Below are 26,127 nucleotides of genomic sequence, written 5' to 3'. Positions count from 1 at the left end.
CACAAAGGAGTCTCACCTAAAGTCATGATGATTCATAACTTCAGGGAGCTGGGCAGAGAAAGCAGCCATGCAAGAAGGGGGATAATAAGGTTAGTAAAATAGATGCTTTAAGGTTGTGCCGAGTTTTTTGACAGAGGTCTCAAAGAAAAGCTAAGAGAACTCTTCTAGAAATGTTCCAGACCAGTAAAGAAGCAAACAAGCCTCTCACATGTCACATATTTACCTTTTATAGTTGCTGCAGAGAAAATAAGCAAATACTATCAATTTGCTTCTAAGTACAGGAACCTACTTTAGAGACAAAACCCTCAAGAGACCAGTATGACGGATGACCAAGCTCAGGTGAGACAAGGTCAGGTGGACAGGGGAGAGGTCATTAAAGGTTGAGACTCCCAGACCTTGCTGCACAGATATTCACAACCTCCATGACTATAGTAGTCATGGGGCATCGATTTGTCCTCGGACTATGGCAGTCCCCCCGGTCCCTGACCCCTGTCAAGTCCTTAAACACCACTGAAAGGGCAACTCCCAAGTGCCCATCTCCTCCTATGTTTGGGTATTAAGACTAAATCCTGCTTTGTGGCAGGAAGCCAGAAAATGCCACGTGAGGATCAGCAGCCTCCAGGACTCCTGATAAGCACTTGCTTGCTTATCACACTCTAATATGGGGGTGGGAAAGAGGGAGAGGAGAGCAAAACATATGGGGGGTGGGTAATGAGAGCACAGAGGATGCCAGATGGGCAGGACGCTGCTTTATAGTCCTGAAGAGGCCATCCAGTCCAATACTCCTGATTTCACACATGTCTGAAACTCAAGGAGCCCAGAGGAAGGAGAACCTGGCCCATTTTCAGAACCATCCAGAGATGTAGTTCCCACTCTATTCTCTGGCCGGAGCTCTCAAAGCACCTCACTGAGGGGGGTATACGCCTCACAATTAGTCAGTCCTAGCGACAAGAAGAATATCTGCTCAAGAAGTTTCCCAATGTGGACAGGAGGTTTGGTAGCTCTGGCTACTCCCACACCATTTAGGGTTTCGGCCAGCAGTCTTTCCAACCCAGTGACTCAGGGAGCAGTCTCCTCCCAGACGCCAGTGGGGACCAGCCCTGGCTCTGTAAACTCAAGGTTCATCTGCACTGACAAGAAAGAAGATCTGAAACAGTGTTAAGGGACGGCTCTGGCCTTCCCTTAAAGGCACCCCAAATATATCTCAAGTAAAGGTTTCCTTAACACTCGTCCAGGACAAAACTGGGTGGCCTGCCAAAAATCCCTCTCTCCCTTCTTCCCCATGAAGCTGTACCACCGAATTCCATGACATTGGAGGAGGATTATCCGGATATGGGGACCCTCTGTGGGCCTGGATGGAAAACCCCGCTGCTGATTCATGTTGGCAGAGTCCTGGTTTCACCTGTCTCGGCTACAGCTGCTCCCTGGTAGATGACAAATGCTGACAGCAACCCCCTCCCCAAGCAGACTGTTCTTGTTTCTGTCTAACATCCATGAAGGGAATTGGAATCAATATGCTAGAAGGAGACTCAGTGCAGTCTCAGCACGTCACCAGGGAATGAGTCAGGTCGCCAAGATCTTTACGGTTCCAAGGGAGTGGGAGAAGATAACGATTCTTCCACTTCTGGGGTCCAAGACCATCTCTCGTACCCCTTGCCCTTCCATCCCTCAAACTAAGAGCAAGTAGGAGCAAAAGAAAACAGCTTCCAGGGGCGCCTGGGTGGCTCAGTCCTTAGGCGTCTGCCTTCAGCTCGGGTCATGATCCCAGCGTCCTGGGATCGAGCCCCGCATCCGGGCTCCCTGCTCAGCAGGAAGCCTGCTTCTCCCTTTCCCACTCCCCCTGCTTGTGTTCCCTCTCTCGCTGTGTCTCTCTCTGTCAAATAAATAAATCTTTAAAAAAAGAAAGAAAACAGCTTCCAGATCAAAACTAAAGAGGTCTTGTTTCTTGTTCAGAGGTGGACAGGAAAAGAATGAGAGGCGACCAGAGTTGCTTACTGGGAAACCTTCCTCTCCACCCTCTTAAAATTTAGAGGAAAAGTATTGCTGCCCTCAACAAGATGTTTTCTTTCTGGCTGCATATCAATAAAGCTCAGACCATTAGTCCAAGCAGCAAATGGCACTGTTCAGATCAGCTCAGTTAAGAAGCTGAAAGAAAAAACTTTGTGGTTATCTTGTTTGGGTTTGGGAAGCTCATCATCTGTAAAACTGGAATGGCTCCACGGTGGCAAGAGGTCGCGTGCACTCAGCAGATCTTCCCTGTTTTAACTAAGACGATGGAAGCTGGTGGTAGGCGACAACTGGAAACTGAGGCTGGAAGGGCCACGAGAGAAGGCACAAGCTAAGGGGGCTGTGAGGAAGAAAGGAAATGTGAAGAGGAAAAATGCCTTATTGGTAATGATGGAAATCGGGGAGGCCTTAAGCTTTTACAGAGGGTTACTAGAGGAAAATTAACTCTCTGGGAAGAGGGAGAAATCAATGGAAAGGAGATACTAAGAGACAGCTGACCTTTCCATTGGAAATGGATGGCTACACATCTTGTCAGAGGCTGAGAAATGCACACTTCCCAGAGCAGGCGGGGGGAGAGACTCTGGTCATCTTTTCTTCCTTTCGAGCTGCTGACTTGCTTAGATTTGCTTAATGAATTACTGAAGTTTCTTCATCTCTAAGAAAATCTGATTGTTTTTCAGAAACTTTCATTTCTTTTACTGTCTCTAAGCCTTCTTTACATTCTACTTTGGAGTTTAGAACTTGTAGGAGGTTTATTTTAAAGTGACCATTTAAAAATAAGGGGCTCCTGATTGGCTCAGTCAGTTAAGTGTCTGCCTTCGGCTCGGTCGTGATTCCAGGATCCTGGGATCAAGCCCTGCATGGGGGCTCCCTGCTCAGTGGGGAGTCTGTTTCTTCCTCTCCCTCTGCCCTTCTGCCTGCTTGTGCTCGCTCGCTCTCTCTCAAATAAATAAAATCTTAAAATAAATAATTATATATATATATATTAATCTAAGCAAATATATATAATTCAGAATACCAGCTCACCTACCTCTCCCCTTTATTCAGCTGAAGCAGGAATAAATCTGCCTAGACCACCCTTGTCCAAACCAAAGTTCTCTCAGCAGAAAAGAAGAGCAAGAGCTCCTTTTTTTTTTTTTCTTTTTAAAGTAAGCTCTAGGACGCCTGGGTGGCTCAGTCAGTTGGGCGTCTGCCTTCAGCTGGGGTCATGATCCCAGGGTCCTGGGATCGAGCCTCACAAGGGGCTCCCTGCTCAGCGGGGAAGCCTGCCTGCTTTTCCTTCTCCCTCTGCCCCTCCCCCGGCTTGTGCTCTCCCTTGCTTGCTCTCTCTCTCAAATAAACAAAATCTTTAAAAAAAATAAATAAAGTAAGTAAGCTCTAGGCCCAATGTGGGGCTTGAACTCAAGACCCCGAGATCAAGAGTCACACGCTCTACCTACTGAGCCAGCCAGGCGCCCCCTTTTCTTAACTTTTGGAATGTGTTGCCCTTGGCTGCCATTGACAGTCTGCTGCCTTGAAGTCATTTCTAGCCAACCTCCTGTGATTTATTGAGACCTGTAAACTCTGTCTTATTCACTTACTCCTCTCAAAGGGATCCCACAAAGACAGTCAAAGGGCAAGAATTTTATTTTTCAATTGGCTTGATGCTTTCCAAAGGCCATCTCAGGCTATTAGGATCAAAGCAGAGAGGTTTCTTCAGCTGAGGGACCTACTTTGGTGCTAAATGAAATACCGAGGCACTTAATGCTCCTGGAATCCCCCCAAAATTAAAATAATTACTTCCTCCTATTCCCACATGTCTGTGCACAGCACAAGTTCTTGACCCTCCCTTGGCTTCACAAATCTCAAAGGAAATGGCCAAATGAGTAGTTGTTCTAGATACTCACCTTGGATAACAGAGTCTTTCAATATATTCCAACACATTCCACATGTTTTAGTTGATACATATTTTTGGAAGAGGAGTGTTGAGGATGGTTAAACATTAAAATGCTTTGTATTTTATACTTAAAATACATTAAAATATGTTCAGCTTCTACAAATGCAAGAATTGGTTCTCCTACCAATTCTTGAAAAAAACAAAACATTTTGCCTTTTGCTTTTGAAACTATCTACTGGGCATCTCTCACCATGTCTCAGTGCCGGGACTAGCACCCCAAGAAACCGATATTGGGCACAATTGTGAAATGAGTAGGACACTCCCTATTTTCATAAGGGTTATCTCCTTGATACTTTCATTCAATTACCATCACTAAGACATGTGCTAGACATACTGACTGGTGCTGGTGAGCAGGGGTGTGTGTTCATGCATGTGTGGGGAATACACGGAGCACAAGATATCAAAGGGACACACATTCCTGGAACAAATGCTGTTCTCCTGTGTGCCCCGTGCAGTGAAGGCTGGGAATACAGCAGTGCAAAGACCAGTCGAGAAGCCAGTTGTGGGGGTGCCTGGCTGGCTCAGTCGGTTAAGCGTCTACCTTCGGCCCAGGTCATGATCCCAGGGTCCTGGGACTGAGCCCCGTGTGGGGCTCCCTGCTTAGCAGGGAGTCTGCCTCACCCTCCCCCTCTCCCCCTGCTGTGTGCTCTGTCAAATAAATAAATAAAATCTTTAAAAAAAAGCAAGCCAGTTGTGTGGTAAGAGAGCAGGGTCTAGGTCCATTTTATGCATGGCATTCCCCAACCTCACAAAATACCTGGCCCATAGTAGGAGCTCAATAAAATTTTGCTAAGTGTAAAGAATAATGCACAGAATAGACTGCACTCTACTAAGAGGCCATGGGGGAAAAGAAATCATTACAGTTCCCCGAGAGGAATCTGTCATGGAAAAATTCACCTAAACTAATTGTAGCTCTACTGTTATTTTTAATGTTTTATCTTGCCCCCTCCCTTCTCTGACAAACTGCATCAGAGACACCCCTGATTCTCCCCTACTCCCTCCCCCTTTCCTGCAATGTGCTGAAGAAAGGAACTTTCTGAGGATAGATGCTTTGTACCACATCTCAGAAGTCAACTTTAAGATAATTGCAGCGGAAGCAGCTTTTAATCAACTGACAGTCAGCTTTAAGAAAATTAATGAGGACAAAATCTTGGGAAGGAGTAAATCATTTCTGACAACAAAGCTGTCTCTCTTTTATCCCAATCTCCCCTTGAAGAAATAGTACCCTTCCAGGATACAAAAATAAAATATCTTCATTTTTGGTTTTTGCCACTCCCAAGGCCAGACAAGATTAAGAAAGGAATACTCTGGGATTGAACGAGAGTTCTAGATCACTTTTGAAAATCAAACTTTCAGAATCTAGGGAAGTATAGGTGAGTGGATTATGTCACAGGCTAAATTCAGGGCAAGGAGGCTACAGTGAAGATTACATCCTGAAGAATGGAGCTAGGACAGGCCCAAAGAGCCTGTACACGTTAGTTACATAAATGCTGCTCAGTGCTGACAGCGCTAGGCATCCATCCTGCCCCAGGATCTAAGCTACAGTTTAGTTGTGACTAATTTGAACACTCTGGATACCAAGCCTTTTCTGTGGTTCATTTTAATGAACTTATAATAATAATCAGTCATCACTGGGCTCTGTGAAGATGGCTGTAAAAATGACAGAAAATGGCTATAAAAAGAAAGACAACCGATGTTTCTTTATAATCAGGATGACTCTAAGATATCCATTAATGGGCATCATAGTGATATATCCCATCAAAGGATAACAGTAGGTGGAATGTTGGAAAAGGGAACTCCAGAAGTACCCCTTCAGATGGGGAAGGGCCTGGAGCGAAAGATAAAGATATTGCTTCTCACTTTTCAAGCTGAAGCATCTCTGTATTCTATAGCACACAGGCAAGCAGGCATGGGCTCGCAGTTAAGAGCTCAAGTCAACTGTGGGCAGGTAAGAATTTTAATCAGAAATGGAAAAAGGCCTCATGGCATTGGTTCTTAAAGTACTATCACTAGGATGCTAGCATGATCCAGAATGCCTTGGGCGGGAGGTACTCATCAATTTCTCAACTTCCTGTAAGTATCTGAAAGATCTGGTTAATAGGAGCCACAGATATAAATCAGATGAGGTTCCAGAGACAGGGTGAGAGCAAAAAGGAAAAGGACAAAGTTACACGGACAGGTGAGGTCTAACTAGAATCCCCATGCAGTCAATGATTGGTTCTCCATCTTGACTGAGTGCGCAGTCATCGGGAGGGCTTGGTAAAACAAGGATGGCTGGGCCCCACCCCTAGACCCTCTGATTCAGCAGGTCTCACATGAGGCTGAGAATCTGAATTTCTACTAAGTTCTCTGATGATACTGATGTGGTCCCAGGGGAGTACACATTGAGAACTACAGCCCAGTTACTTTTGAGTAGATCGTAGGTCTGTAAAAAAAAAAAAAAAAAAATGGTAACAAATCTCCTTTCCTTCCCTGCTTCCTAGGATTGCTTGAGGATGAGGGGGATACATATCTCTGGAGCCAGAGTTCCAGAGGAAGAAGGTGTACAATGGGGACAGTCCACCACTGAAGAGCAGGACTCTCAAGGTAAAGAAGTAGGGGAGGAGGGGAGTGAAGAGGAAGAGAGAGGGGGAGAAGAGAGGAAAATGGGGGAGAGAAGGGGAAGAGGAAGGGGAGAGAAGGGAGAAGGAAGGGGGAGAGGGAGGGAAGGAGAGAGGGGCTGGTCTCTTTCCAGCACCCCCTCCAGACCAATAATCTATCTAGGTAACAGTTGCTCGACACCTGAATGCAGTTTTACCACATAGCCACAAAGAAAAAGCTTTCAATAAAATTGACCCTTAAGTATTTGAGGCTTTGCCTTAAAGAGCACTATGCTGTTCCACAGAGAAAGGAGAGCTAAACTGCTTTCTGTCCTAGAGCTCCTCCCATCCAAGTCAAATGATGGTGTCCTCATCCATCACTTCTGCCAATAAAATGACCACAGAGAAAAGCGAACAGCACTGGTGAGATTCAAGCAACCCCTGCCTCTAGGACCTGCAGGGATTATGCAGTGAGGACCGCTTCAGTTCTTACTGAACCACTTATGTGCCCACATCCCCTACCTGTTGGGGGGATGGTCTATGCATCTGGGAAAAAGAGTAGACAGCATTTTACTTCCTGTGTTGAAAGCACTAATCCTTATTCTTGCTTTCCAGCTCAAAATGCCCCAGAACCACCCCCACCCACCCCCAGCTGATGACTTTTGCTGTAGGTAAAACAACACTTATTACTTACACAAAAGTGGAAGAGCAGTATGGTATAGGACTATTTCTGGTGTCATTAGTAATTTTATATTTTTGTTATTATGCTTTCACTTGGTTACAACCAAAGTTATTATAATGTGCAAGTTGCCACTATTTTGGAAAATTAATTGCAGTTTTCTGTTACAATATTATGCCTTCTTCCAATTAGAAAATGAAAGCAGGGAGGGCACACAGGCAGCTTCGTGTTTTGAGAATTCAGCAAAACTTCAGCTCAGCAATCTCCAAATGCCTAACTTAAAAAACCAAACAGAAATGAACAAAAAGCCCTCCCTGGCTCCAGAGCAAGGGAGTCAGATCGAAAATAAGCCCCTGAGGCAGAGTGGCATCCCCAGCCTGGAGGAGGCTGGAATGGACGGAGGGAAGGGGGAGATAAAACATGTGCTCAGTCTTATTTTTCCAGACTTGCAAATCATACTAAAATTGGGAAGACTGAGCCTAGCCTCAGAAGCAGAGAAGGGAAATATCAAAAGGACCCTGATCCTAGAAACAAGGATAAAAATTAAAATGGCTCAACATGGGCGAAGAACAGAATCCAGCACATGGCTATTCAAGGGAGGGCCCCGGAGGGCAGCAACAGCTGAGAAGAGATGGGAGGTGAAGCACAGTCAGCCAAAAAGCCAAGTAAGAGTCTGGTGGGAAATGGAGCCCAAAGGCCACCGTGCCCACAACAAGATTAGCCAAGGATCAGAGCACCATGCATAAAACCACAAGTAAACCTGAGACTGTGTCCCTTCCTTGCTGAGGACGCTGAGGGCAGAGACCTCAAATGAAGAAAGCAGTCATTAAAAACAGCAGTTCTCAAACTCGAGTGCATATCAGAATCACCTGGAAAGCCTGTTTTACAAATACAAACACCTGTGCCCCTCCCGCCCCATTCTTATGTGGCTCTTTAGGCCTCAAGTGCTGTCTGTTTCTGACAAGGACCCCACGTACTCTAATGCAGGTTATCCAAGGAGCACAGTTTGAGAAGCACTAATCCAGAGGTCTGAAGAACCGTTCAGAATAAATGCACCAAGGCAAGCCAGCAATTAGCCATTGATTTTCAGAAGACTTTTCATATGGGACTGGGTAAGAGATCATCTCTTGGGGAGAGATGTCACTTAGTGGGAATTAAAATAAGGTAAGTCAATGCTCTGAAGGACGTTCTCCTGGGACTGTCTGTTGGCCCAACAAGCTCACCTCTCTGAATATTACCATAGTGAATTCCAAGAGGTAAGACTAAAATGAAGGGGGATTCTGAGTAGAGAAGCTTGAGGACAGGCCCGTCACCCACAAAAGCATTCCTTCGAAGACAGAGCTTGACATTACAGATGGACACACCCACCTATACTTACCTGTGCACAGAGGGAGATGCTCTACTGTCCCATTAAACCCTCGCTCCCTGTTCTCAGACAAAAAGGCACTTCTTGCCTTAAACGGTGATACAGCACAGCTATCCAAAAAAGCTGGTGTCTTCCCTTCCACCAATGACTGAATTCAGGGACATTTGCTGAATGCTTTGGTGCCTCTGGAGGTAAGGGGCAACCAAGACCTGGAAAACCAGAAACCTTTCTGTAGCGCAGGGGTTTAAAGTCAGACTTGGTGGAAAAGGGTAAGCAAAACCTTGCTCAGAAGGCTGGATCCTGTCTCTTGGGTGAGAGGAACACTTCCCAAATGGGAGCTTTCTAGTTACTTCAGCTCCCTAAGTGGCAGATGGTGCCTACTGAGAATCAAAAAAGCCTCACTAGGAGGCCTGAGAAACAGCTCTTGTCACGAGGCATACAGCAGCTGGCCAGCCGCCCTGAGCCCCTTAGCAGGACAGCAGTGGGTTACCACACCTCCTCAGCAGACTCCTCCAACTGCATTCCCTGAGCTGCCAGCCCCATCTGTGACAACATCTTGGCTTCCGCCCTGTAGCTGTTCACCCTCAGCCAGATGTTTCTAGCTACTTATGGGAAGGAGGAACCTTGCTAGGATGGAGGACTGGCAGGCTGGACCCAGGAGGTGGGCAGGAGCCCTGGCTTCCGGAAGAGGTTGGAGATGTCCATTAGTGTTGCCGAAATCAGATCCTGTCTCTTAATGATTATAAACAATTATTTCACAATTAGGCAGGAAGGGTTTAGAAGAACAGCTGTTGGGACCAGGATTCTAGGTAGTGAAAGGCAGACACCAGGTACTTTTACCATCCAAATCTGCTGAGGAGAAGCAAAATAATATGTAAACTAAACCTCAATGTCCATCCTCAAATATCTAGGTAAGAAAACAGGCCTATGAACTTCATGATGTCCTCTCCCAAGCACCTAATACCAGATCCTTCCAACGTCACCTGGGATTCAGAAATCGGGACTTTCCTGTCAGTATGATGTCAAGAGCACAGACTGCCTGCTTCTACCCTTTCAGGGGCTTGGTGGAACATGCTGTCACCTATCACTGGTTCTGCTCGTTATCACCTAGAAATGCTAAGGAGGACGCTTTTCTTGAGATTCTCTTCCATTCATTCAGCTTCTCCTAAATGTCAGGTTCCTTCTTAGGTACTTGGACTTCATAAACATGGCACAGATATGGTCTGCACTCTCGAGGAGCTCACAGTCCAAGAGGAGAATGACATGGAAACAAGTGCAATCTGATGTGATGAGTGTTAACACAAGCTCGGGGGAACCAAGGAGGGTGGTGGCACAAGGAGGGAGTGATTTAGAAAGGTCCCGCAGAAGGGAAAGAGCTGCCGAAGTCAGGTTTGGGGAGTGGGGGGGACAGGTAGAAGGCACACTGGCAAGAAAGGGCCTTCTGAAATTCAGGGTGCTTGGAAAGTGACTCAGTAGAGTCAGACAGAAGGTCCCTGTAGGAGATGGGAGGAAGAGGCTGGTGACCACCACGCTAGGCCACCCACTTTCTGTCACTTTCTACATAATGGATCCTATCGCTAGCTTTTTCTTTAAAACAAATGCTTCCATTCCAGGCATCAAGCATCTACATGCATCGCACTAAATGAAGGGCCCTGGGGGATATGTCCCTAAGGAGCTTACACTGAACCTAACTGGGCAGATTAAACATACACACCACTCAGCTAAAGAAAACACAAAACAACACATAAACAAGTGCATAAAACTATAAATGGCACAACACAAAGTGCTAAGGGAATTCACAGGTTCTTAGCTTGAGACAGAGCTTAAATACCATCTAATTAAGAGAACCATTCAAATGCTCAATTCCCCTTGGCAAAAGCAAATGAGCCCCCATGGGAACTCAGAAACCAGTATGGTTGAGTCCAGAAGGCCACTAACCCCATGATGCCCAGAAGGCTTTTATGGCAATACAAGAGAGGTCCACCTCAGACAAGAGAGGGTCCCAATAGGACCTTCTTCTGCTAATAAAATGGATGAGACGGTTAAGAGCATAGCAGCTACGCAAAGGCCTCATCTTCCAACATGATTACAACCCACAGAAAAGAACATTTCATAGTATATATCACTTTTTATAGCTTGCTTCCTCAAAAAAAAAAATTTTTTTTTTAATAAGCATAAATATTTCATTGTGTCCTTCATGTATCTCCAGACCAAAGGTCTCACACTGAGGTAAGGAGGTATTCAGTTTGGGCTTCATCCAAAGATACTTTCAAGCCTCTCAGGAGCTCAGCTCAGGAACTAGGGTGTGAGAAAGCTCCTGCCTGTTAATAGTCCAGAGCTTCTAAAAGTGAAGCCTGCTGGTCACAGATGGGCTGGACAGCAGTCTTTTGTACTCCTTACAAACATGCTACCTCTCACCCGGGTTGGGAGGTCACACCATTAACCTTCACTACCCTGCCAAGTCTGGAGAGCTGCCCTACAACGGAGGCACGAGCCATGGCACTCACCCTCATGGAGGTCTCGCCACCATGGGCCTGCTGCAGCCTGAAGACCTGGGCCACCATGTGCTCTGTGGAGGGATGCAGCAGGATCCTCCTCGAGGCCAAGCCCACCATTACGTATCGGCCCATTGGGGACAGGCTCACCGAAATGGCATTGGGACCTGAGAGCCAACAGAACAGAGAGACGTTTCCCAGAGTTCTTGCCATCACAAGGAAATAATGTTCCCTCTCAGTCTTTTTCTCTTTATTTCCAATTTGCATCTTTGGTTACGAGGGGCTCTCTCATAGGAGTACAGTGAGGAGGACAATGAGAAGGCATGTCAAGTACTGAGTACAACGTATGACATACAGAAAGTACTTGACAAATGCTAACCACTGCCATCATAGCACCATATCTTAAAAAACTGGCACCATACTGTAAATAGTACTTTGAAATCTACTATTTCCACTTCATACGTAATGACCATTTTTCCACCATTAAATATTCTTCTATAAGAGCATTTTAAAGGCCAAATGGTATTCTGCCCTGTCTGTGCATCATCATTTATTTAAGCAATTCTTCATCATTTGACATTTTTCTCTATGATAAGTAACACTGCTGTGAACATCCTTGTAGATAAATCTTTGTATAGTTTTCTGATTATTTCCTTAGAAGTGGGATTGCTGGATCAGAGAACATACACTTTAGGGGCTTTTAATACACAATACCAAACTGCCTGGAAGTGTAGGAGTGTGCCAAGCCGTGACCAAAGCTCCTCCTTTATCCGTGGCCGTCACAACAGGAGCGTGTTGGTGACGCTATTATGGCAGGAAGGACTCTTACTCTGAGAGTCTTCTGCAATGCTACCAGCCAGGACTCCTGCAAAGCCATCTTCCTCTGGCCTGTGTCCCAGGGAAGCAGGGGCAGGCTATGACCATTACTCCTTCCTAAGCTGTGCCTCACCTAGGAATGCCCATGCCAAGGCACCAGCGTCCCTCTGTCGCTAGGTTGGGCTTCCTATCCCTTACCAAATCGTTTGGTGTAGAGCATTTCACCCAGGTTATGGGGGGCCAAGGAGTACACTGCCAGGATGCCTTCATCAGGAAAGCCCCTCTGGCTGCTAGGGATGAAAGCTGCCAGGAGCTGGCCATCTGCAGAAATGTCACAGCTGGCGTCATTGTAGATCTTGCAGTTCTGCACCAGCACATTCACGGAAGCTGCATCAGACAAAGAAAGAAAAGAGGGTAAGAAAGTTTTGGAGTTGATGGTGTAAAAAATTCTGGGCCAAGAAATTCTGGGGCCTCTCTAAGGGCCTGAACCCTCTCTAAAAATGCTGAAGTCCACACCCTGTCAATCAAACTAAAATGTCATGGAACAAGGAACACAAGAGGCAGGAAAGAGATGTGTCTTTTACCACTTTAAAAGGAAACAACAGATAGTCAACACAATCACAACCACCTGCTGAGTCTTAGCTCACACTTAGGAAACATCATTTGAGAGACATAAGGAAAAAGTTATTAAAAATTGTTCCTGGAGAGCCACTCAACAGCTGTTACTGTCCAAAAGATCAAAACTAAGATGAATGAAAATGCAAAACCACTGATTCCAAGAGAAAGGTGATCCAGGTAAAGCTTCCTTGGGGTGAGAGTCTTACTGCATAGCTGCTATGCGACCTTGGAGAAGGAAGTCATTTCATTAGTTTGTGTCTTATTTTCTCATTTCAGAGAAATGGAACAGTTAGAGACTTTAGTCTTCTGGACAGCTCCTTGCTACTACGAATCCCTAATGCCACAAGAGAGGACAAAGAGAAACACAGCCCAGCTGTGGCTGGATGGCTGGAACTCTTCATTTCTCACTACGCTCTAGGCCTTATCCATACCATAAGCAAGCATCCAGGGGCAGCAGCCCCAGCCTGTACTTAGCAGCTACTAAGAATTAAGCCCAGGATCAGCCAGGCAGCAGGCTCAAGGGAACAGGGTAGGGATGGGGGTGGTGGAAGAATGTGTCAGTGGGGATGGGGAGATCCCGTTCCACATGACAGGACTAATGAGACGTTGGCCAGCACTGGGTCTGTGCCTGCAGGCTTTGTTTTGATTTTCATTCGAGTCTCCGAAGCCCACTGTATAATTCCCTGCCAGGAGGAAGTGGCTTACTCTTAAGGTGAGCCTGGGAACAGAGTGCCCAAACTATGGGCAGCAGCACAACAGCACAACACATCCAAAGGGACCAAGCTCCTCTGGGCTTTGTCTCACTTAGATCTACTTCAAATGTACCTGCAAAGAAACTTTTTGGTCCTTCTCTTATTTTAGAGACTACCTGGATGTCCACTGTCAAACACATTATGGTTTAAAAAAAAAAAAAAAGGAAGAAAGATAGAAGAAGCCAAGCTCAGCGGCCTTCATCAGATTCCAGGTGATCTATTCCAGGAAGCCCAAGTGCTTGCCTTGGAAGATCAAGGGCAAGTTTCCCCAGGAAATTACTTTAAGGAACACAAAACAGAGAACTGCTTTTCAGGGGCCTGAGGCTTAGGGGCTCAGGGACTCAGAGTGATTTCTAACACTCTATATTCATCTTCCTTTCCCTGTGTGTTGCTAATGAAGCCACAGAGATGACAAAGTAGATCAAAAAAGACATCAGAACACACTGATTAGGCTATTGTGCCAACTCTCGGGGGCTCACACCTACAGCACCATTACACATAACACCAAGAAGGGACCACAAGGATGGCTCTGTTTGCTAACTAATAAAATAATGACATCCAAATATTCCCTGCTATCACCATTAGGGCTCTGTACTGCTCAACTTCCAACCCACCATCTGCTCTACCCTGTGTGGCTAGATTTATCTAGTTAGCACTGAGACCGTCTGCTCCTTACTCAGGGTCCCAAGCCTGGTGCCAAAAAGATGACAATCTTTTCCTCCTTCCCTGGATTGACACATGATTCCAGTTGGGGATATATAAAAAAGGGGGGGGAAGGAACGGGGGAGGCGTCAGGAATGAGTCCATCTTGATTTTCTAACCTTGAGGCTGGCAAAACCTTCAGAAAGATAAAAAGAAACTGAAAACTGAGACTACAGCCACCAGACTTTAAGACAGTTTTGCACAATTACCATTTATTCCACATTTAATGTCTCAAAAATGCATGGTGGGTATTTTATGAAAGTATGCTTTTCTATCTTGCTGTTATGATCTCACTCATGTGTGTTAACATGCAACTCCGTCAAACATATAGAAGCCTCTAGTAACCCTCAAAGCTCACCACTAAAGTAAAAAAAGCATTTAACTGCTTACTGCCAGATTAATTCCTAAGCAGGGCCAGGGTGGGAAGGAGAGTACAAGTAAGGTTTTCCTTTTTCTGGAAAGCTTGGCTCTAAGCCCCTGAAAAACTGGGCATATAGACAAAAAGTATTTTGTCAGCCTCCAATCCAGGCCGCTATGTTTGTGTTTACTACATTATGATGATTTGGAATCATCATAATGCCACCTCCCAAATTTCGTCCCCTCCCCACCAGCCCCACCCAGTTTCAAAAGCGCTCCCAGTCATTGTGGTGAGCACACAGACAGACATGCAGATGACAAATGAAAAGAAAATGCTGAAAATTCGAGCACAGCTTCTCCGGCAGCAGGTTTAATTGCAGAAACTGCGCCGCTAGTGATCCAGGGTTTCACTCCTGCCCTAATGAAGGGGATGTGGCAGGCACACTGTGATTTGGTAGCTTCGTTTCTGCGAGCACTGGGTGGTGTGTTTACAATTTCATTTTTCTTTCAAAGTTCCAATTAGCAGCTTACATTTGCCGCTCGTTGTCTATTAATTTCCCACACGGAAATGGAAATGTTCAGTTACAATGGTGAGTGGTCACCGCTCCAATTCACTTGTGCCACTTCTCATAACGCTGCAATTTTGATGAGTTAATTTACACAGGACGAGATTTCTTGGACCTGTTTACTTGTTTTCTTGGGCCCTAGGAAAGTAATGCACTAATGGCAAGGACAACTCACTCTTTTTGGACTCAACAATAATGTAAGCAGGTAGAGAAAATGGTGAAGTGAAATAAAGCCTAAGACACTAGCAACCCACACAGCACTAGAAATCTTTGTTCTGCTCCCTGCCTGGCCTTCCGACACTGCTTCTCAAGTGTTAGCATGCATCAGAGTGACCTGGAGGGCTTACTAAAACACGGAATGTTGGGGTGAGGCCTGAGAATTTGCCTTTCTAACAAGTTCCCAGGTGTCTCTGATGCTGCTGGTATGGGACCACACTGGACAACTGCCACCTTACCAAACAGTCCTTGATCCCTGAGCCGTAGCTCCAGCAACCTGCCCTGCACTTAAAGGCAAAAACACATGTGGGGAAGGGTGATGGGGCAGCTCAAAATGGAAATAAAGGTTAGGAAAGAAAGGATTTTTCAAATCAAAGCTGCTTAAGAGCTTCAGGGGGCAGCTCCAGGGGGAGAAAAAATGATGCAGAAGACAGCAGGAAGCCATGTTCCAGACTCTGCAATGTAATCTCCTCCTAATTATAAATGATTTCCAAGTGAAAATGCCCTAGCAGGGAATGGGAGGGGCTAGAAATACTGATGCCTGGAGGAGCAGATGGCTCTGCCTTCCTATCAGCTCCATAAATTATAAACAAACACCTTGTACAAAGATCGATTTGTAGCCTGTTGCTGGCTGGCCAGATGAGGCTATGGGAGCGATCAGCAGTTGCAGTACTTTTGTAAATATATTAGATACTGATTTGGAAAACTCGAAGGGGTTTAAATCAGCAGGAAAATTTCCTTTCGGCTATCTCTGAGCCCCTCAAGTTGCAGAATAAGACCTCCTGCACAGTCCTCCCGATGACACTACAAGCCCTCCCCACAGGCAGCAATCACTACATCTCCTGTGGTGCAGTCTGCCTTACACCATTCAGCTGCGGGGTTTCTGAAGGCTGGTGCTGGCAGGGCACCCGAGTGACCAATGCTCTTTACCAGTAAGAGCTCACTCTTAAAAACCAGGGTGAACCCAATGAGCTACTTTTTCAGGAAAGTGTTCTTGAAATTATCTACATCTGTGAGGCCTTTTCATAAACTTCTAATTTACAGAGAGTAATTCATTAATGGTGCATCCTGAGAGAAACATGTGGAAAGAATTTTCAACTAACTCCAGAGAAAAGTTAAATACAATTCAGATAAGTCAGATGACCAGCAACATAGTGGCTGTTGAACACATGAGTAAAACTCAAGACCAGTGGCTCCCAGGCATGGGTTGTGCCAAGGCCAAAGGCTACCCTCCACTGAGAGGTACGTGGTGTTCAGAAATGAATCCTACAGCAAAAAAGATTCCCTACTTACTTTTCTCACAGCTGAATCTGTCAAGAGTGAAGCTGCCAACTGTAACTAGACTTTATTCAGACCAGCCAGCAAACACAGTTAAGAGCTAATGACAGGAAACTCAGATAAAAGTGACTGTCATTCTAGAGGGTAATACCATTGAAAGGAACATTGGCTATCATCGGACATATATGCCCTAAACTCCCAGAATGCAGTTTTTCTTCTAAGGTCAAAACTAAGAAAAATAGGGCACTATTAAAAAGCAGAATTCTAACACCATGCATGAGCCAAACTAGTCCTTCTGGTTGCACATGATGCTCTCTGATCAACTCAGGCTTTACAAGAGTCAGGATCAAAAGATGTAAGAAGAAACACAGAAGGGGAATTATAGGAAGCTGTAGTTGGAACAAGTTGAGGCTTATACAAAACATGTTAAGGACAACCAGAAAGGGCATCAAAGCTATGCTAGCAGCATATTCAATGCCTGTATTCTGAATATTTTGCGTTTCTAGCAAGGCAAATGATCTCCGACTGGGTAGAAACAACATGCTTGAGAAGGATGGGAAGACCATTACAGATAAGGCAACAGGGTGAGAGCAACATCTTGTTCACATGAACATCACTCTCCAGAGAGGAAGACTACATACCTCAGAGTAGTAAAGACGGGGGCAGGTGGGAATTTAGAGTTATGGCCATACTCTCAAAGAATCATGGTGCAATTTTCTCGAAAAAGACATGATGAAAATAGCTAGCACTCACTGACCATTTACTATATGTCAGGCACTGTTCAGAATGCCTAACTTTATTAACTAACTTAATTCTCATAATAACCCTATGAGGTTTGCACTATTAAATTCTCATTTTATAGAAAAAGAAATGAAGGTGGAGAGAGATTAAGTAACTAACCAAGGTCATACTGCTAGAAGATGGCTGACCAGGGATTCAAACCCAGATAGTGCAGCTTAAGAGTTCACATGTCTAACCATCATAGGACAGTTGACAGAGAAAGTTATCAAAGAACTACCTCCCCCTACGCATGCAAAAGCAAGCAAGCAAGTGAACAAGCAAGCAAGCATGCATGCATGCATCAGGCCCAGACCTTTGAAGCACAAAAAGTCTAAGTAATTCCAATTCTATTTAAACTGTTCCAAAGAAAAAAAAGAAAAACTTCCAAATTATATTTATAACACAAGCATAGTAACATTGATACCCAAATCCATAGATCTCATAAAAAAGAAAAGCCTGGACAGAGCCATCTCCCTTACAAATATCAGTGAAAAAAGTTTATTAGCAAGCTACAGGGAAGGAATTTTACACTAAAGAACCATGGGGTTTATTCAAGAAATGTAAGGATGGGTTCAATATTACAGAATCTATTAACATAATGATTATACTATTAGATCAAAGGAGAGGGGAAAAAACGTACGATCATCTTCATAGATACTGAAAAGTCATGACTAAATTCAATATCCATTCTTGATAAAAACTCTTAATAAAATAGGAATAGATGACTTCCTTAAAATGATAAACTAGTTCTAGTTCAACCTAAAAGCCGGCAATATGCTTACTGGGAAAAAGCTAGGGGTGCCTGACTAGCTCAGTCAGAGGAGCATGTGACTCTTGATCTCGGGGTCATGAGTTCAAGCCCCACGTTGGGTGTAGAGATTACTTAAATAAGTAAAACTTAAAAAAAAAAAAAACGTACTGGGAAAAAGAAGTTTTCCCACTAAAATCAGGAGCAATATGAGGATGACTGCTATTATTATTTTATTATTTATTATTATTATTATTATTATTGTTTTGATGGTAGCCAAAGCCAACAGACAAGAGAAAGAAATCACAAATGTAAAACTTAGAATGGAGAAGGTAAAATTATCATTACTTACAGATAACAAACCTAGAACACCCAGGAGATTTACCTGAGTAACAACTACAATTAGTAAACAATTCAGTAAGATAGTAGTAGGATTTTAAAAACAAGCTTTTGACAGTAAACTTAAGAACTGTATATGATCTAGGGGCGCCTGGGTGGCTAAGTAGGTTAAGCACCCAAATCTTGATTTCAGCTCAGGTCATATCTCGGGGTGGTGGGATCAAGCACTGCATCAGGCTCCATGCTCAGCAGGGATTCTGCTTGGGATTCTCTCCCTCTCCTTCTGCCCCTCCTCCTGCTCGCCTGCATGAACGCGCGCGCTTTCTCTCTCAAATCAATCAATCAATCAAAGAACTGTAAAGGATCTATATGAAGAACACTTTAAAACATTCCTAAGAACACAACAAAAACTTGTGGAAATGGAAAATCATGCCATATTCTTAAATCTAACCATAAAGATATTGAATCTCCTTCAGTTAATTTACAAATTTAATGTGACTGCAGTAATTATATTAATAGGATTTTTTCAGGGGGGTGAAGGGAAGAAGCAAAATAGTTTTAAAGTCCATACAGGGAAACAAAACTGCTTGAGCAGACAGGAAAATTTGGATTAAAAAAAATAACAAGAAGAGACGGGTCCTACCAGATTCTATAACACAATGCCTGAAAACTTGAATCCCTGTAGTACTCTCACATGAATAATCAAACGGATCACTAGGACAGAATGGATAGTCTAGAAATACATCTGAATATATACAGGAAAGTAAAAATAGGATCAAAGTGACATCCCAAATCAATGGAGACAAATGAATTAGTCTATAAACTGGTTGGGACAAATGAGTAGCCATATGGGGTAAAAGTTGGTTCATATTCTGCTTATTTGGGACTAGGTTAAACTTCTATGAATCAAAGACTTAAAGGTAAAAAAAACTAAAATATAAAAGTACTAACTGATCTCCTAATGATGACACAAAACCTGGGAACCATAAATGGAAAGTTGGATAATTTTGACTACTTAAAATAAGTTCTATGACAAAAATAACCTTCAGCAAAGTCAAAAGAAAAATGACAACTAGGAAACTCCTTTTGTACGTTAATTTTCTGATTTAGAAAGAGCTCCTGTAGAACTGGTAAGGAAAAGATCAGCAACACAATAAAAAATAGGTAAAGCACAGGGACCAGTCAAGAAAAGGCAATATACACGAGCTAAGTGTGTAAAGAGGCACACAACCTGGTTTGTAATATGATAAATACAAATTTAAAATACCTGCATACTATTTTTTACCTATCAGATTTGCAAATATCCAAAAATATGGTAACACAGTCTACAAGCAAGAGTTTAGGGGGAACAGGCATTCTCATAAACTGCAGATAAGAGTATAAGTTGGCATAACCCCTACAGAGGGTGACTTAGCAGCATTTACCCACATCACAGATGTACGTACTCTTCCTAACTACACTTCCATTTCTAGAGATTTATCCTACAGGGATTTATCCTATAGATAATCTTGCACGGGTGCAAAATGACAAACTGCAACATGTTTTGTATAGGAAAGACCGAAAACAATTTAAAAGTTCCTCAGAGAAGACTAGTTGAAAAATGACTGATTAAAAGATGGAACCCAGAGATTCCACTTGGACAATGGAAAACTAGGCAGTCATTAAAAAAGAAAGAGTAAACTATATACGGGTATGTAAAGATCACCAAGATATACGGTGAAGTACAGAAAGCAAAGTGTAGAAAGAAGAGAGTATAACATGTTACCATCTGGGTTACACAGAAGATGGAAAAACATACATTTGCATTGCCTATATATATATATACACACATACAATATCCTTGAAAGGATACACAAGAAACTGCTAATTGTGGTTGCCTCTGGGGAGGAGTGGCCTACAGCTGAGAGCAGAGTTGGGAAACTTTTTACTGTCTATTATTTTATAGTCCAAAATTTTTTGAATGGTGAATGTATTTCAGATTATAATTAAAAAAAAAAAAAGTAAACAATATAAACAAAATAACTGGAAATAAATTGTGGCAAAGAAGATCTGGGCCAGAAATCTGGAGATGAGCAAGCAAACCTGGTATTCAATAAAGGAAAAAGTAGATTGCAGTTGATTCCCAGAAGAGTTAAAGAAAAGATTATTGAACATGTGGCTTATAAGCACTTAGAAAGAAAGAAATGATTGCTACTGTGGTTTCACTAAGATCAGGACATGAAAAATTAACCTCATTTTCATGGTCTGATAAGGATACCAAGACTGGCATATCGGGAAACGCCACAGACAGAGAATATCTTGATTATTTTAAGGCATCTGACAAATTCTTACAATACCTTGCAGACAAGATTAAAAGGAAAAAAAAAAAAATGTGGGCTTCAGTTGTGAACACCAGGCCAGGGTGCTAATTCAGGAACCAAAGCTGACACAAGAGGAAGTCCACAGCAACATCACACAAGGCCCAGGACAATATCCTGACTGATTGACCATTTCTCCTAGTAAACCAAAGGAAGAGAGACAAAGTGTATTTATCAAATTAGTAGGTGATGTAAGACTGAGAGAAAAGGACTGAATCCAAAGTTCAAAAAGACATTGAGAGGGAGGAGCTAGGAAGTGCAACTGATACTATTAAGATAAAATTTAACAGAAGCAAATCCAAACCTGTTTTGGTTTTTAAAAGATTCAAACTGCACAAATAAACAGAATGGTAGAGCCTCGATTTCTTAATAATTATCTAGGAATTTGAAGTGACTGAAACTGAATAGTGGCTTCAAGAAAAGCTGCTGAAATCTCAGGCTGAATTAACACTGTCCAAACCACCATTGCGCTATGTACTGGACAGCTCCCATCTGGAGTTTTCTATTCTGTTCTGGTTCCCCAAAGTCAAACGGGAAGGTGAACAGAACTGTCAAGGATTTGGAAACCAGATCAGTAAAAGGAATCTCAGGAAGGAAGTCTGGCCTGAGAAGAAAGATTCAAAGGGAAATGACAATTTATCTTCAAACAGCTGAGGACCATCAGAAGAGGTATCATTAGACATATTCTATGGAGATTCAGAGGTAGAACCAGGACCAACGGGAGGAAATAACAGCAAGGGAACAATAACAGAAGCTTATCAGTGAAAGATCAGGCCATCTCACCAGATAGTGTGACCTATCACTTTAAGTATTCAAGCAGAGGCTGAACTGCCACTTCTAGGAATGTGCAAGTCCTTCATTAGATAGAAATTGAAATAAGTTGTCTAAAATGCTGTGATGGGAGACACCTGGGTGGTGCAGTTGGTTAAGCATCCAGATCTTAGTTTTGGCTCAGGTCATGATCTCAGGGTCCTGGCATTGAGCCCTGCACTGGTCTCCACACTGAGCGTGGAGTCTATCTGAGATTCTCTCTCTCTCCCTCTCCCTCTGCCCCTCTCGCTCATGCTGTCTCTCTCTCTCTTAAATAAACAAAATATCTGAAAAATAAAATAAAATAAAATGCTGTGATGAACAACTGGGATATGGGATTGCAGACTTCAGACATATGTTTGTAAATTAAATACTGACCATGTCATTCACTTTGTTCCATCCAGCTCTGGATTAATAAATGAGTTTAACATCACCACAGTCTTTCCTCAAGGGGCACAAGGGCTAGCTCTCAGTTCCTATACTCCCTTCTCTTTCCCTGCTTCTCAGTTCCACTTAAACATTGAGGCTTAGGACAATTAGCTACTAGCTGGTGAACCCCCCAGAAGAGACACCTTCATCTCTGTGTCCATCTTGGCATCGCTCCTAGCACCGCAGTTACCATGGGTCGCTGCTCAGGGTGGGTGCTTAAAACATGTCTGCTGAATTACTGATGGTGAGCTGCAGAAACGGTACCGGGAAATCAGCTGCTCAACAAGATGATGAAAACTCCAATGCTCCATGGGTTTCTGAGTTCAGGCTCACCAGTAAGAAATACCCCTTCCACCAGTACCAGCTCCACTTTGGCTTACCATTACTGATTTCAGGGAGGTCAAACTTAGTGAAGTCCCACCACTGGAGCCGGTAGGTAGTATTGGCAATGTTACTGGCCACAGCAGACTGTCCATCACCAATCACTGCCCCTGGTGGGGGAGAAGACAAAGAGAGCACAGTATAGTCTTTATCCACGTTTCCTCTGCAAACATAAAACAACATGTACTAGGATTAGCAGGAGAGGGGGAAGAGGAAGAACCATCTGCCAAGTCCCCATCTCAAAGAGAAACCAAACATATCTCAAGAACAATTCTACCAGAAACATAATCCCATTCACCGGCCCCTCCCACGATTATTTAACATTTCCTTAGCGCCAACAATGTGGCAGGTACCGTATATGTCCTGTCTGGTAGACTCTCAGTCTAAAGAGACAGATGAGTTTTCATAAAAATGCGTGTGGGGCGGGGGGGAGTGAAAAATGGGAGGACAACATTAACACAGAAAAGCCACACAGAAAAGCATTTCATTCCTGGATGTCTTTGTAGTAAGCAACACTCTTCGGGAGAAAGCATCTCCTCCTTTGTACACAACCTTCTTCCAAATAAAACATCTCAAAAGGAGGTTTCCTCCAGGGAAGAGGCAGCCAGTATATAGCTGACTGGATAGATAGAGACAGTAAAGAACAAATGAAGTCATGTTTGTTAATTTCTTCTGGACCCCTGGCATGTAACACAGCAGAAATTTATGAGTCTGGCTTTTCAGTATCAGAATATTTTTATTAAGGCAATATTTTACAAACCCCTCCCCTTCCCGCCCCATGAGAACTTCCTTGAATCTGGATTCACTTGAAACATCTCACGGTTTAACTTTCCCTGAGATATACACTTCTGCATGACATTTTTTTCCTTGGTAACCAATTAAATAAAAAATGGATTTTTTTTTAACAGGGTGACACTTTAATTTGCAGTTGTATTTCATTTACATGAACATGTCATTTCCTCCTCCTCCTTCCGAGGTGCATTTCATACACAACCACCCTTTTGATCAGACAGAGCCAAACCCTCTTGGGAGAATAGAACACTGTTGTATGCTAGACAACCTAAATGGTATTCTCCGCTGCAAATCACTTACTTCAAGAAACTGAACTTGTTAGAACTTACTAGCCTTGGAACAATGGACAATTTTATACCTAGAATCTTCAGTATCACAATCTTCCTCCTCTGCATATCATTACAAAAGGGTCCTGTCATCTGTTTCCCACCCACCCCCCACCCCCTTTTGGTGAGCTGCCATTTATTGCTCTGCCATTCCTGGTCTTTCCCTATTCTTTCCTCAAATGGTCAAGAGAGGTTGTTCAGAGAGAAAATGTCCTCCATACAAGCCAGAAAAGTACTCTTCTCCAGTTGCAGCCAGCTATTACATGAGAAGACTCTCTTCAACATTAGTTTATTGATGGTGTCCTTGTCCCAGTTTCAATTTGTAAAGAAAGGTGAAACAGTTCATTTCCAAGATGATAATACTGCTAAGATTATATATTCTCAATATGGGTAATATTGCCCCCATGGGGGTGAAAACTGGTTCATGGGGAAATCTTAGTGCAATCACTAGCTCGCCTCTAATACATTGTAGTATATGACAGATACACAGCCTATTTATGATATTAAAATTTCATGGGAGGGGGGATGATTAGGGAAAAAATGTCTACGAAATCTCCTTAGGAGGGTAATAATTACATAAAGGTTGAGGAATATGGTTCTAGATAAACCAATACCCCCACCACAATTTATTCTTTAAAATCTTACAGATTCAAAGACATAGACCCAAATGGTCATGATCTCCCTGAAGGCCTGAGAATTATAGCATTTGGGGGTGCTGTCAACGAGCCCACTGACCTCAAACTCCTACTGAGGGTCCTGTGGCATATCACTCAATGAGGTAAATAAATATATGTTCTTAATAATTTTAACCTTTATAGAATATTCTATAATAATTACACCTGACTTGGGAACTTTTGCTGAGCAATTCCTGGGTCATGAGGAGGGTAAGCTACATACAGGACTTTCTTAATAGGAACATTTTATTTTTTTAGGCCCCTTTGATAATGAAAATCATTTTTTAGTTCTAAGGTCTACCACATTGCTGGAAAGAATTACTCAGTTTCACTCTGATCCAGGCTCAACATCACTGAGCTTATGAAGTGTTCCCCTGGCTTGTTTATCTAGATAGTTGACATCTCCCTCTGACCACCAGTCTTTCTCACACCATTGTAGTTCCTTATCATGTCCTCTAACTTTTAACAGAAAAGCATAAAACACAAAATAATAGAAGGTAAGTTGATTTCTCAGTTGATGAAGGAAATGCTAGCTGCTAAAAAAGAGTAGGAAATAAACTGAAGAAACAAACCCCGTACTTTAGGAGCTTAAAATCTGGGGGAGAGGATGGGAGCTACAATCAGGAAAACAGTTAAGGAAAATACCAGATGCTTTAAGAGTGCTGTGGATCTGCAACTGGGAACACAACGATTAAGACTCCAAACCCCCAGCTCCAGAAGCTCCAGAATGCCTCCAGAAATGTTTTCTGGAGAACAGCTATGCAATGTAATAAACACGGATGGGTAGCACTGTGTGGAAGGGATTGGGGAGGTGTTCTCTGCCAACAGTGCCAGAGCGCTGAGGAGAAATGGAGCCTGGCACCAGGGAGTCGATTTTCAGTGCCGTGTAAACATAGATTAGGAAGCAAAAGATGCCAGCAACAGATTAGCGTATTGTCACCAGGTTCTCTTCTGCAAGAGCTGCAAGCCAGCTGAGCCTGTCTCTCGGAAACATCAGGAAGAAAAAGTATCACCCTATTAAAAAGCCCCAACCATTTAGTAGGCCTCTGGCCACTAAGCTGAAGGTATAGGAAATGTGCCAGAATGAATTAATGGACTAAGCTACAAGGTATTTACATAGGAGGCACTTAGCCTCAGAAGCCAAATCCTGAGAGACTGCTGAGAGATTTCTGAGGCCTCAAGGTTTTCTCAGTAATGATCGGATGGAACAAGCTAGACTCAGGGTTTTTCAACCTCCACTACTGATATTTGGGGCCAGAAAATTCTTTGTTTAGGGCGTGGGCTGGTCTTGGGCTTTTGGAGGATGTTTAGCAAAATCCCTGGCCTCTGCCCACTAGATGCCAGTGGCACACTACCCCCTCACCCAGTTATGACAACCAAAATTGTTTCCAAACATTTGCCAAATGGTCCCTGGGGACCAAAATCATCCCTGGTTAGAAAACTCCAAGCTAAATAAATATAGCCTACATTTTAACTCCAAGATAGGTGCTCTTAGGAAGTATCATTACTAGAATTCCCACTGCTAACAGCATGCAAACTCTTAGTGATACTGATTTTGGAAAGAAACTAATCAAAGGTATAGCATTATACAAATATTCCCTTAGCAAACTTAGTTTCTCATTTCTGTCATGGATTAGAGGCTAGCTTGAACTGGGATATTATGGCTTGTAGTTTGTTTTTTGTATGGTGTTTGAGAATACAGGCTTCAGAATCAGACGTACTTGATTTTGACACTTCCTCCTAGTATCTACTGTAGTGTGACTGTGTTAATTAATCTCTCTGAACCTCAGTTTTCTGATCTGTAAGAAGGGTATAATAATAACTACAGGAGCATCTGGGTGGCTCAGACAGTTGAGCGTCCAACTCTTGATTTCGGATCAAGTCAATGATCTCAGGGTTGTGAGATTGAGCCCTGCTTTGGGCTCTGCACTCAGCATGGAGTCTGCTGGAGATTCTCTCCCTCTGCCCCCCACCCCCGCTTACTCTCTCTCTCTCAAATAAATAAAACCTTTTTTAATGGAATGTCCTGTTCTTTTTTTTAGATTTTATTTATTTGTCAGAGAGAGAGAGAGCACAAGCAGGGGGAGCGGCAGGCAGAGGGAGAAGCAGGCTTCCTGCTGAGCA

General features: G+C 43.4%; 1 protein-coding gene across 13 annotated transcripts in view; it reads right to left on the bottom strand.

Annotated features, from left to right (window-relative positions):
* The window catches only part of AMBRA1 (autophagy and beclin 1 regulator 1), a 170,953-nt gene that overhangs the window by 18,519 nt on the left and 126,307 nt on the right, over nt 1-26,127 (bottom strand). For 12 of the 13 annotated variants that reach the window (XR_013442346.1, XM_078058089.1, XM_078058088.1 and 9 more), the window contains 3 exons: nt 22,211-22,321; nt 12,077-12,265; nt 11,075-11,229 (listed from right to left, as the gene is read on the bottom strand). Coding sequence is in view for 11 of the 13 variants with exons in the window: in XM_078058089.1 (XP_077914215.1) it covers nt 11,075-11,229; nt 12,077-12,265; nt 22,211-22,321 (455 nt within the window). In the remaining 2 variants the exon portion in view is untranslated. The remainder of the gene's footprint in view (nt 1-11,074; nt 11,230-12,076; nt 12,266-22,210; nt 22,322-26,127) is intronic. The other variant, XR_013442347.1, reaches the window with a different exon arrangement.

The sequence above is a fragment of the Halichoerus grypus genome, chromosome 11, assembly GCF_964656455.1.
Source record: "Halichoerus grypus chromosome 11, mHalGry1.hap1.1, whole genome shotgun sequence".
NCBI lineage: Eukaryota > Metazoa > Chordata > Mammalia > Carnivora > Phocidae > Halichoerus > Halichoerus grypus.
This window is presented reverse-complemented; position numbering and strand designations above follow the sequence as displayed.